Below are 12,613 nucleotides of genomic sequence, written 5' to 3' on the forward strand. Positions count from 1 at the left end.
AAAATTCCTGCAAGAATTTTTAGGCAAATTTTGACCTGCCTTAACTTTCTTTGCCGCGTCTTTTGTGGTGTTTTTTGGCTGCGGCCATTGGGCATATATGCGGCGAAAAATGCTTTCTCTGCCTCACATTGATTTCAATCGGAGGTCAGAGATGGAAACGCAGGAAGAAAGAGCATGTAGCTCCTTTTTCCCCAAACACGTTTTTTTCCGGTTTTGATTTCAGCTGGTCTTTGGCGAAGTTTCCGCATCAAAAACAGCTCTGTGTGAACTAGGCCTTACTGTAGCGATGTCTCGGGAGGTGCGTGGTGTTCCTCTGAATCCTAAAGTCATCTTAGAAGGTCACTGCTGAACTGTGATGATGCACTGGAGCACTGAGCTGAATGGCTTTTCCTTGCCGGTGTGGGGTACTCCGCTAGAGGAGGATGTAGGAGGGGATAGTCCGCTGGGCTGCAGATATCCTAGGTTTGTTCTGGAATGTGAAAACAGATGGCATGTCATCAGGTTGGAATATGTCGGTTAGCACAAACACATTTGCACGGGATATTCAGGTGTCCATGTGCATTGAGTATTTTTATTTATTTTTTTATGCAGGAAAATGTAAGATAATTTTGTGATTTCTATTACATATTTCAGATTAATTCTAGAATACGAAAAGGCAAATTGAACGACTGTAACTAACAATTCTGACTATATAGACTTAAATAGTAAAATAAAACGAACATTGTGATTTAAGTGTCACGAGTCACGACTATATGCAGAAAATTCAAGGTTTCCCTCTAGCTAAATCTAAAGCCATGATGTTCAGCCTGTTCTTTTTTGAAGGCTTGTTCTTTATCAATGTCAAACCATGAAATACTTTTATATATAACTACAAATATTTGGGGACCTCGCTATTTTAATTCAGGTCTTAGGTCCTGTTTACATCTACTAGCTTGAGTAACTGGCCCAGAGATCATGTTTAATGTCAAAAAATACATTCTTTTGGCATTCACATGTATAATGGTGGGTGGATTTGTCAAATCTTTGCAAGCAATAATTTATGCATTGTGGGGAGCAATTATAGATTTACCTAGCGTAATACCAGTTGCACATGACCGATGTGCCACTTGGGCCATTTTTAACGGCATCCGAGTGGCACCCGATAGTCTTCACAGACCCATTCACTTTAGCGGATGATTTGGGTCGGTGAAAACGGACCCGATTCTCCGATCCATGGAAAGATAGGACATGTCCTATCTTTCCACGGATCACTGACAGGACTCGGCCAGCGCACACTGTCATGTGCATGAGGCATAAGGCTCCTTTCACACATCCTTGACCGTTTACACGTTCGTTTAAAACTGATCCGAGTGTCCGCTGTGACATCCGTTGTCAGTCTGCATCCGTTCCGTCATTCCATTTTAAACGGGCGTTGTGCTTCCATTTCTCTTGCATTTTAAGTGGTTTGTTAAAATCCATCTTGAGTGTTGAATGCAGGGAACTTTGGCACGTCCTGCCATTGCTTGGCAACAGATCTGTGAAAAACGGACGGCACACGGATGCCTTCTGTGTGCCGTCTGTTTTGACGGACCAGTAGGCTTCAATGGGGACGGACACTAAACAATGGACAGTAGGACATGTTCTACTTTTGATGGAACGGACGTACAGAACAGTTAACAACGGAAGTGTGCATGGCCCCATAGAAATGAATGTGTCGGTGTGCCATCCGTTAAAAAAAACAAAAAACAAAAAAAAAGCAGCCTGAAGAAAATAACTGAAGTGGGCATGAGGTCTAACCATCACTAGGAAGAGGATTGCTTTAAAGGGTGTTCTTTTTTAATATTGCACCTACAATAGCATAATAGGTCCTCTTACGGGATAAAATAATTCATATAATTAAATTGTCCTGTATCAGATTGTGGTCTAGTCTATGATAATACAACCCATGTTAGTGTCTTGATTATATTTAATATAGCGTGATATCACACAATAAAAGCCATTGAAAAGTCAAGCTAAAGTTTTCTGGCCACTGTGTATTTAATGTATTAAAAGTCAAGATAAAGATGGCTACATCTTTACAAAATGGTTTCCGCAACTGTATAGAAAAATGCCAATATCTCTAAGAAAGAATTATAATTAAACATTTTCTACTGCTTTACTTTCTGATTTACAAATATATGTAAATTTTTTACGTTTTTGGGGGAAATCTGTAAAGTTTTAAAGCAGTGACGTAAATAAAAAATCTCGTAGGATATATAGCTTGGTGTGTAAAAAAATAAAAATAAAGTGATATGTGCCGTTTATTCAATTAACCCCTTCATGCCGCCAATCTGTAGATCCGCATCCTAGCCACATATGCCCCATGCAACCAGGACGTGAATCTGCAGTGCTTTGCTTCTGCCGGCATAGCGCTGAGGGGAGCGCTCTGATGCCAGTGGTGTGTGTTCCCGGCTCCCCAGCAACCTGCTCACTGTTCGGCTTCTGAGCATGTGATCACCATGATTAACGAATCATGGTGATCTCTGAAAAGTTTGTTTGTAAACAAACATTTCACGCTTGTCCTTTCCTCCTAGCATCCTTCACTCTCACAGGGTTTCAGAGAGAAGGAGACTGATGCCGACGGAACCCATTGATTTTAATACGTTTCATCGGCTTTAGGTCAAGTGTCCGTGATTTTACCGGACAGAATGGCGCAGCATGCTGCGCTGTTTTCTCTGGTAAACACTGACAGATTTGCGACGGAGGCCCAAAACTGAGCCTTAGCTGAAAAAAAAAAAAAAAAAATGGTTTACCAACATTGTTCAAAAGTTATAACTGTGTAAAAGAATGTACGGCAAAACTTAAAATTTAGGCCTGGTCAGTGAGGCATCGATGACCCTTGGTCCTGAAAGGCTTAATACAAGCCAGCGGGCTTGAAGAAACCGGTTCTGTAACTGGGCTGCAGCTCCACTGTATCTGTATCCTGGTAGACAATAACAACTTCCTGTTAGTGAGTTAAAGAGACTCTGTCACCACATTATAAGTTCCCAATCTCCTACATAATGTGATCAGCGCTGTAATGTAGATTACAGCAGTGTTATTTTTATTGTTATGACCTATTTTAGATTTATGCTAATCCGTTTCTTAATGGACAACTGGGCGTGTTTTACTTTTTGACCAAGTGGGCGTTGTACAGAGGAGTGTATGACGCTGACCAATCAGCGTCATACGCGCCTCTCCATTCATTTACTCAGACATCGCGATCTTGCTAGATCACGCTTGCTGTCACTTACTCATATATTAACTTTACTGAAGTGCCTTGAGAGTGAATAGACATCACTTCCAGCCACTTCGGTAATGTTTGTGTGTGACTTACTCACACAGCATAGCATGATCTTGCGAGATCACACTGTATACGACAGAACAGCGTGATCTCGATGTGCTGTGCTTTAAGTCCCACACAAACTTTACAGAAGTGTCAGGAGTGTGAATAGACATTGCGTCCTGGCTGGAGGTGATGTGTATTCACTCTCCAGACACTTCAGTAAAGTTAACGTGTGAGTATGTGACAGCACAGTGACCTCGCAAGATCACGATGTCTGAGTACATGAATGGAGAGAAGTGTATGACGCTGATTGATCACTGATTGGTCAGCGTCATACACTTCTTTACAACGCCCACTTGGTCAAAAAGTAAAGACACGCCCAGTTGTCTATTAAGAAAGTCATTAGCATAAATCTAAAATAAGTCATAACTTGGTCCAAATTGATTATTTTTCAAAATAAAAAACACTGCTATAATCCACATTACAGCGCCGATCACATTATAAAGGAGATAGGGCACTTATAATCTGGTGACAGAGCTTCTTTAAGTATTGGTCTGCAGCACACACAACTGAGCTCTGAAGGCCAAGGCTCAACGAAGGTACCGTACACGTGGATCTTAGTTTTATCTTTGTTATGGATTCTGTGGCTTATCCTTTGCCGATTTTGGTACAAGTCTATGGAACCAGGACTTAACTGTTGTACACCCTCTTCTAATACCGTGTTTTTTGTTTTTTTTAAGTGCTGCTGACTTACATTTTTGATCTGCAACTAAGTTACTCATAGGGTGTTTGATCATGAACGTAGATAATATATGCCAGTAATGCACTGAGTTGTTGTTACAAATAGTGTAACGCTAAAAATATACCTGTGATACGTATTTTAGCCCCTGATGTCTTTCATGTGGCATACACATCTCCGTAATTGCAAAATTGCCTACCGGCAAAACGCTAGCAGAGCAAGCTTTCAGAGTCTTACTCATTGTTATACCATGAATTCCTTCAATGCTAATATATGTACAATAAGTTGCATTGAGCATGACAACAAAAATAACATTTACCTTTTCTTGTTAGGATTTACCGGGCAATCATGACGCAACAGATGCAAAATCTACAGCTTACACAATCCAAAAAGATCAGCGCCCCCTCTTCACCCAATGCAGCCAAACGTCTATATCGAAACCTCTCTGAAAAATTAAAGGGCAGCCACTCATCGTTCGATGAAGCTTATTTCCGAGCAAGAGCTGAACGTTTCCGGAAACCATCTGTAGTAAGTAATTTTCCTTCTAGTTAATATATGTAGTTTAAAGGGAACCGGTCACCAACATTTCACCTATTGAACTCTCCTCAACCCTCGCTGGCCGCTGCTGTCAAAAGTTCATTGGCATTATCCGCTCTTCTAAACTCCTCCTCCAATCATAAATAACGGTCTGCAAACATTTTGCGCCTTTTATGGTAATAATCCGGCAGTGTCGTTCCTTCCTCCTCTTATGCTTGCCCACAGACAAAAAAATGGCCCGCCCTGAATGCGGAAATCTCATCTGAGCACACATTCGTCCATCATGTATCATCCGAAACCCTACCCTGCTTCGTCCGGGCCTCAAATCTAGTTACTGCGCATGCGCAACGATGGTGTCCCGTTGTGCGCATGCACTTGAACAGGACATTGATGCGCAAGCGCGGGATTTCGTGTGTGCTGGGGGGAAACGAGGAGCTGTCACTCAAAAGTAAGGAGGCGGGGTTAACTCAGAAAGGCTTGAGGAATGAAGATATGACTCTTATGCTCATTAGCATACGGCACGGGAACACTAAAAAACGGAATACTAAAAAGGTACAAAGTCTACTTAGAAGATAATTATAGGTTATATATTTTTCACCCACTTCCCCCAGGTATTGCTGATTTAATAGGTGAAATGCTGGTGACAGGTTCCCTTTAAAGAAATACATAAGAATTGTTCATAAATGTTTTCTAACCATTTAATTTCAATGTTGTACCTTCCCTATGGAATGTTTAGGAACGTATATGTACTGTAATATGTTGTAGCTGTTTATTTCATCCTTTTAGAGACGTAATTTTGAACATCAATTCCGAGATATAGCCCATTAGGAATGAAGCCAATTTCGGCCTTAAAGGTGATCAGTTGTAACTTAGGGCATCTAAAAGATACCGTAAGAAACAAAAATCACACTTCTCGGGTGAGCAATTCACAGTAAATCTAATCGAACCTCTTGTTCTCACTGCGTATTATGCCGCAAGGGATATATTTTTGTTACCATCTAACCGTGGTTTATCAATACATTTGCCACATTGGCAAAATTCGATATGGACACTAATGTATCAATATATTTGTTTCTAGTACTTTCGCACTTTACGTTGACACTATTAATGTAGTAAGGTAGATCAGCATTTAGTTCTGTCCGTCTGAATTTGATATTTTTCAATTATTTTTTTTCATAAATTTCTTTATTACAAACAAGACAACATATCCTGATCAAAGCATGATAAACACATCTCATTTTTCCCCCTTTTTCTCCCACCCCTTCGTATTTTAAATTTTTTTTAATCGACTTAAAATATCCATGATCCTCTAGTCGAAAATATCCTGGGGTCCCATTTCATAAAATGTCATTAAAAAATGATTCCATCTAGTTTAAGAGAAAATATGGCCCTCCTGCGCCTCCTTATTTCCCTTCGTGGCATAATCTATGTGCATAATTTTTCCCAATATGTCTACTATCATTCTCCTTGACGGAGGTTGTGGCTTAATCCAGTTGATTATCGCCTTTTTTGCTGCCAAGACCACTAAATGGGCCAAGGCCATTTTATTAAATGTTAATTGATTATCCTGGAAATGAAACTGGAAGAGCCGCTCATCTAGTCTAATTCTTACTCCAGTAACCCATTTAATTACCTCTTCTACTTCACCAAGAAAGAGTTGAATTAGGCTACACGTCCAAAAACCGTGGTATAAAGAGTATTTCAATTTACCACATTTCGGGCATTGACTCTTATAGTCAGGTACATCTTTTTCCAGAGGGATACTAAAATCGTAGTACAGTCTATTCACTATAAAGAAGTGCATTTCACAAAAATTTTCCGAGATTATCACTCGGTTAACTGTCCTACTTCCTTTCTGTATCCTTTCCATTATATCTTGACTAAATCAGCCTTTTTGAAACTTGAATAGATCTTGACCAATCACAAAAAATTACCAGGCGTAAATAACGATTCAAATAAGGGACATGGACTAAAATAGATTCATTTTTCTTTCCTTTGTTTCTACCAAAAATTCCCTTAATTGTATATATGTAAAATAATGGCTTTCCATGATATTAAATTGAGTGCATAACTCTGGAGAGCTTTTAATCTTGCCTACTTGAGTAAATAGATCTTTAACCCACAGAAGTGATTTTTTTTCCCATTCATCTAGGATTATAGGCACAATTTGAAAATATATACCTGGATGGTCCTTTATTTTAAGGCGGGTGAATATATGTATCTGGAGAATGCACCATTTTCGGATATATCGCCATGCTGGCCTTGTATCTGATATAATGATCATATTCTTTACAGGCAGTATATATTTCAACGTGGCATGTAAAATGGCCACAAGTGAGAAAGGTGCCACCAATTCCTTCTCTGCCTGTCTTATTCTTCCCCTGGAATCAATCTATAAAGTATCTAGTCAGGCAAGCCATGTTATATTTTCTAATATCTGGAAATCCCCTCCCCCCCTCTCTCTCTCTGGTCATCATTAATCACCTCAGGGCCATACGTGCTCTCTTCCCCTTCCATATAAATCTTTTAAAGCGCTTTTCTATATGGAGAATATCCTTAGAATCAGTGGAAGTGTCTGCAATGGATACAGTAGACGTGTAACACAAATCATTTTTATTAGTTGTATTCTCATTCCCACATCCTTCTCGATTTTTCCAATTTCTTTCTGGGATAAGTGAGCCTCTTGTAAAAGGGCCATCTCTGATCCAAGTTTTGCCAAGTGTCACCAAAATTTTTCCCTTTTTGCTGGGATGCTGATCCCTTTCACATTCCAAGATATTATTTTTAAATCATCATGGTTCAAAGCGAGTAAAAAAAATACCGTTCCCCCCCACCCCTTCCCCTTTCTTTATTTAAACTTCCTTCGTAACATGACGTAGTCAATAATCTAGTTTACCAATTACCCTAACCTAACGCTCCCCTCACCGTCTTTCCTCCCATATAGAATCCAACCTATTTATCATCATGAGAAGACATAGCACCATTTTCTCATTATATGTAATCCTTGTAACGATCCCCCTTTCTTAATTTATGTTTTAAAATATAATTAGTGTCTGTGTACACATAGTGGGGGAAAAAAACAACTCTCATTTGTATTACTATTCAAGACACCCAATCTTTATAGGGTGAATCTGTAACGCCCTTTAATTATCCTATTTCCCATCAAAGGGATCCATATTTGTGCACATATAATCTCGAAGTCTGTAATTTGTATCTATTTATAAAGAGAATGTTTAATGTTTAGATATACAGTTAAGTTCCCTTTGCCCTTAAAAAACATTTTCTTATATTCTTTCTTATCTCACTGTATATATCATATTTAAACATTCAAATTCCTGAAAAGGAGGTTCGTATTTTCTAACTAGCATGTGCCTATATATGCATCTATATCTCCACTCTCTCTCAAGAATTAATTCCATTCACATTTCATGTCAAAGAAAAAACATTTGTTCAGTATATAAGTTCCCATTCTTTTTCCATGAACTCTCTGTCCTCAACCTCTGTAAAAGTCACCATTGATCCAATTTTTTGGCTATTTTTAGTGACGAGGGGTACGTCAGAAAAAAACTTGATCTTATTTTCGAAAAGCTTGTTTGCCGTCTCAGTGGAATAGTCTAAGAAAATAAGCAATTTATGATTTTCAAACATTAAGGGTTGAGTTTACTTGAAGGCCATCATCACTTTTTGCTTATCGCTAAAATCCATCAATCTGGCAGTTACGCTATGTTCACACGCTTCACAAAAAAGTCTGAAAATACGGAGCTGTTTTCAATGGAAAATGGCTCCTGATTTTCACCCATTTTTTTTTTTCAAACTCGCGTTTTTCTAAGGCAGTTTTTGGAGCGGTTTTTCTATAGAGTCAATGAAAAACTGCTCCAAAAATGGCTCAAGAAGTGACATTTACTTCTATTTCATGGGCATTTTTGTAATGCGTCCGTTTTTCAAAACTGCCACGTAAAAAAACAAAAACGCCCCATCGGAACTGAACGCCGTTTTTCCCATTGAAATCAATAGGCAGATGTTTGGAGGCGATCTGGTTCCGATTCTTTTGGGCAGTTTACAGCCCGAAAAACTACCGAAAATAAGCCGTGTGAACATATCCTGACTGGTCTTGGCCTCCTGTTATCATTTGCAAGTGAACCTATCCCATGTACCCTATGCTATCTCTGATTCCATCCGACGGGAAAGATTGGGGAAGGCCAATTATTCTGATGTTATTTGGTATTGGCCTATTCTTAAGATCGTCCCCTTTCATCTTAAACCACAGATTATCCTTATTTAGCCTCTCAATTGCCGTATGTAATGTTTCTACCTCAACCTCCATAGTCAGAATTTTTTGTTCCAAAAACTCAACCCTTAGGGTATGTGCACACACACTAATTACGTCCGTAATTGACGGACGTATTTCGGCCGCAAGTACCGGACCGAACTCAGTGCAGGGAGCCGGGCTCCTAGCATCATAGTTATGTACGATGCTAGGAGTCCCTGCCTCTCTGCAGGACAACTGTCCCGTACTGTAATCATGTTTTCAGTACGGGACAGTAGTTCCACGGAGAGGCAGGGGCTCCTAGCATCGTACATAACTATGATGCTAGGAGCCCGGCTCCCTGCACTGTGTTCGGTCCGGTACTTGCGGCCGAAATACGTCCATCAATTACGGACGTAATTAGTGTGTGTGCACATACCCTTAGTGGATTGAGCTTCAACATCCTCTCAAAGCATGTAAAGATTGTGCGACACCAGAGTCTCCATCACCAGAGTCGCGCAAGATCACGCTATGAATGACAGCACAGTGTGATCTCGATGTGCTGCGTAAGTGCCACACAAACGTTACCGAAGTGTCGGGATGTAAATAGACATCGTGTCCTGGCTGTAGGCAATGTGTATTCACTTTCAAGACACTTCAGTAAAGTTCATGTGGGTGTATGTGACAGCACATCATGATCTCGCGAGTTCACGCTGTGCTGAGGACATAAATGGAGAGAAGTGTATGACTGTGATTGGTCAGAATCATACACTTCTTTACAACGCCCACTTGGTTAAAAGGTAAAACACGCCCAGTTGTCTATTAAGAAAGTAATTTGCATACATCTAAAATAGGTCATAACTTGCTCAAAATGTATAGTTTTTTTAAATTAAAAAAACCCACTGCTGTTATCTACATTACAGCGCCGATCACATTATGTGGGAGATAGGGAACTTATAATCTGGTGACAGAGCCCCTTAAATAGGTCTCGGTTTCCTCGGTTGAGGAATTTTCCCCAACACTCGGCCTGACTCACTCAATTTGCTAAATTTAGGCGCCATCTTGATCAAAAGAATATCTTCGCCCCCCTTTTTCTTTAATATATTGCGGTCTGTGTCAATCGCTGATCTCAGGTCACATCAAAGGGGTGCATTACACTACTGACCTTATTAATTTACCACATAAATCCATGCCCACCTACTCTAGATGACAGGATTATGCTAAATTACTCACATAGGTTTCCAAACCCCAATAATTTATACCACAGTATGCTACCACCACCTATACTTCTCTAGGCAATATCTATATTCCTTTAACACCAGTTACAATAACACAGGTTATCTAAATGAAACAAAATACAGGTAACGTTCTTCACCTTCAGAAGATTAATTTCTGTAAGACTACAAGGAAGAGACTTGTTAATTTAATACATAATCGCGCAGTGCAATACAAAAAATAGTTGTCAGATTAAAAGATGAAAAATATACATACAGTTACAATGCAGTTTATAAAAATAAAAGGGATAAAAAAAAACAGAACAAAACTTTACTGATGTACAGCAGTGATATCCTGGCTGTGGGGGACAGCTGAAAATATTGGCAGTCACTCCAGCTGAGATATGGATCCCAACGACGGACACTGACCCTCTCTTCTCCTGGCATATTAAACCCATTTTTTTCCCCCCAGTCCACTAGCTGGTGATGTCACTGAGAGGCTGGTGATGTCACTGAGAGGAGGCTGTTCATACGATAATGAAGCGTACTCCTCCCATTACATAGTTGTATTTCTATTGAGAAACACAAAAATGATCATGTGTTTTGGCAGGAATCCCCTAGAAATATAATATTGCCTGCATTCACCTGTCCATACAATTACCAACCAGTGCATATCAAACACTACTGTAATAGGCCCAAGTTTTTTTTAGCCAATTCAAGGTAGTTCCTCTGGGTGTATGGATGGGAATTTGACCTATATATTAGGGTTATTTCCCCTGATCATAACTAGCTATGTGGGTCTCTCCAAATACCAATTATGATGGGGTTTGCCTTGATGCATCATATTTTCTTGAAGTGTAGGCCATTGTCACATGTTTCCCCAGATCCACATGGCAGACACAGAACAGATACCCATTTACATAACTTTTGATGGTTGGTCAGGATGTGTGGGTAATTACCTCCGACCCTGGGTGAGAATGTTATCTGATGCGAGATATAGGCCCTACTGACAAATTCTTAATCAACACATCTCGCACCTTGGTGAAGAAAGGGACAATTAAACATTTGCCTGACAGTGGACGTCTTTTGATGGCATTTCTTAGGTTAAAACAGACTTTTTTTTCCTGTGTCAGAAGGGGTTATGAACGTACTACTTAATAACCTACTTTTGATGATATTACCTATAACACCACACTGGTCAAACAATTTTCAACAATCTTCAAATGCTTTACACCTTTATCTCAGAAAAGACTAAAACTGCCCAATAGTTACAGCAGTTCCCAGTATCACTCAAACTTGAAAAATGAAAAAAAAAAGTTTGTCCTACTCCCTGACAGCGGCTGGCATAAATATACACGCTACACACGATTCCATTGTACACTTCTAGAATGCTAGAAGTTATTATACTCTGACTCTTCAAGCCCCTGATGATTTACTGCAGAGAGACATCTTAGTAAAGAAACGCGTAGGGCTGGTAGTAGGTAGACCTATTGAGCGTGCCGTCATATGTGCTGTATCTTCTGACCTCATGTACCATCTATCCTGGTGTGGGGAGCCAGTAAATATAGTCTAGCGTAGGCTAAACCAAAGGTTATTTAGCCCTCACTCTATTCTAATTAAATGAACAAAATTATATAAAAAATATAAACAAAGGATAAAAATAGAAAAATATCAAAAAATTCAGACGGACAGAACTAAATACGAATTTACCTCAATACATTAATAGTGTCAATGTAAAGCACAAAACCACTAGAAACGAAGATATATTGATACATTAGTGTCAATTTCGAATTATGCCAATGTGGCAAATGTATTGATAAACCACGGTTAGATGGTAACAAAAATATATCCCTTGACAGAATACGCAGTGAGAACTAGATACACTTCCGAGAGAAAACTAGTAAGAAATCTTTAATATTGACAGTGAATATAATCGACCCTTTTGATATAGTCACCGTACACTGATCAATAAAGAGCATGTCTAGCGTTTACCAGAACTTATGTTATATGAGAAACAATAATCGGGGATCGGGGCTTAGGCTGCTTCACCGAGATCTGGTAGGTGGCTTGCTTTAACAGATTCATTCTTCCATTCCATTGCCTGTAATTGGAGACCAGGCAGGCTAAACCACGTTACCCTTAACCCCAACGAATTTACCTCTCTCAGCCAAACATACAACCAAAGTAAAGGGGCCCCATGTAATCACCCGAATAGGCAAGGTTTCTCATTCTGGTAGAATATTTTGCAGACTGATACATAGCAAAAGAAAATAAACACATACCTATATCTATTCATTTGTTATGTCTTTTTTTAATATTATTTTTAGCTCTTTTGAATATGAATATATAGAATATGGAAAATTTATGCTATGATATATTTTATGTCATATTAATTTACACCAATACAATCTTAAATAAACATGTTGTATTATGTCTTCGCCATTCATGTCCAAAGCCATCTTAAAATTCTGCCCATTGCACATTAACTACTTATATTCAGATATATGTACAATAGTTTTGTAAAGTAGATCTATGCTCTCGATTTAATTCTTGATGCCCCCAATGAAGAAGTCTTTGACTATATTTTAAATTTT

General features: G+C 39.2%; 1 protein-coding gene across 1 annotated transcript in view; it reads left to right on the forward strand.

Annotated features, from left to right (window-relative positions):
- Nucleotides 1-4,370: 4,370 nt before the first annotated feature.
- Nucleotides 4,371-12,613, forward strand: part of ANKFN1 (ankyrin repeat and fibronectin type III domain containing 1) — a 278,523-nt gene continuing 270,280 nt past the window's right edge. The window contains exon 1 of the mRNA XM_075846863.1: nt 4,371-4,550. Coding sequence (XP_075702978.1) covers nt 4,371-4,550 — 180 coding nt within the window. The remainder of the gene's footprint in view (nt 4,551-12,613) is intronic.

This window comes from Rhinoderma darwinii, chromosome 13 (genome assembly GCF_050947455.1).
Source record: "Rhinoderma darwinii isolate aRhiDar2 chromosome 13, aRhiDar2.hap1, whole genome shotgun sequence".
Taxonomy (NCBI): Eukaryota; Metazoa; Chordata; class Amphibia; order Anura; family Rhinodermatidae; genus Rhinoderma; species Rhinoderma darwinii.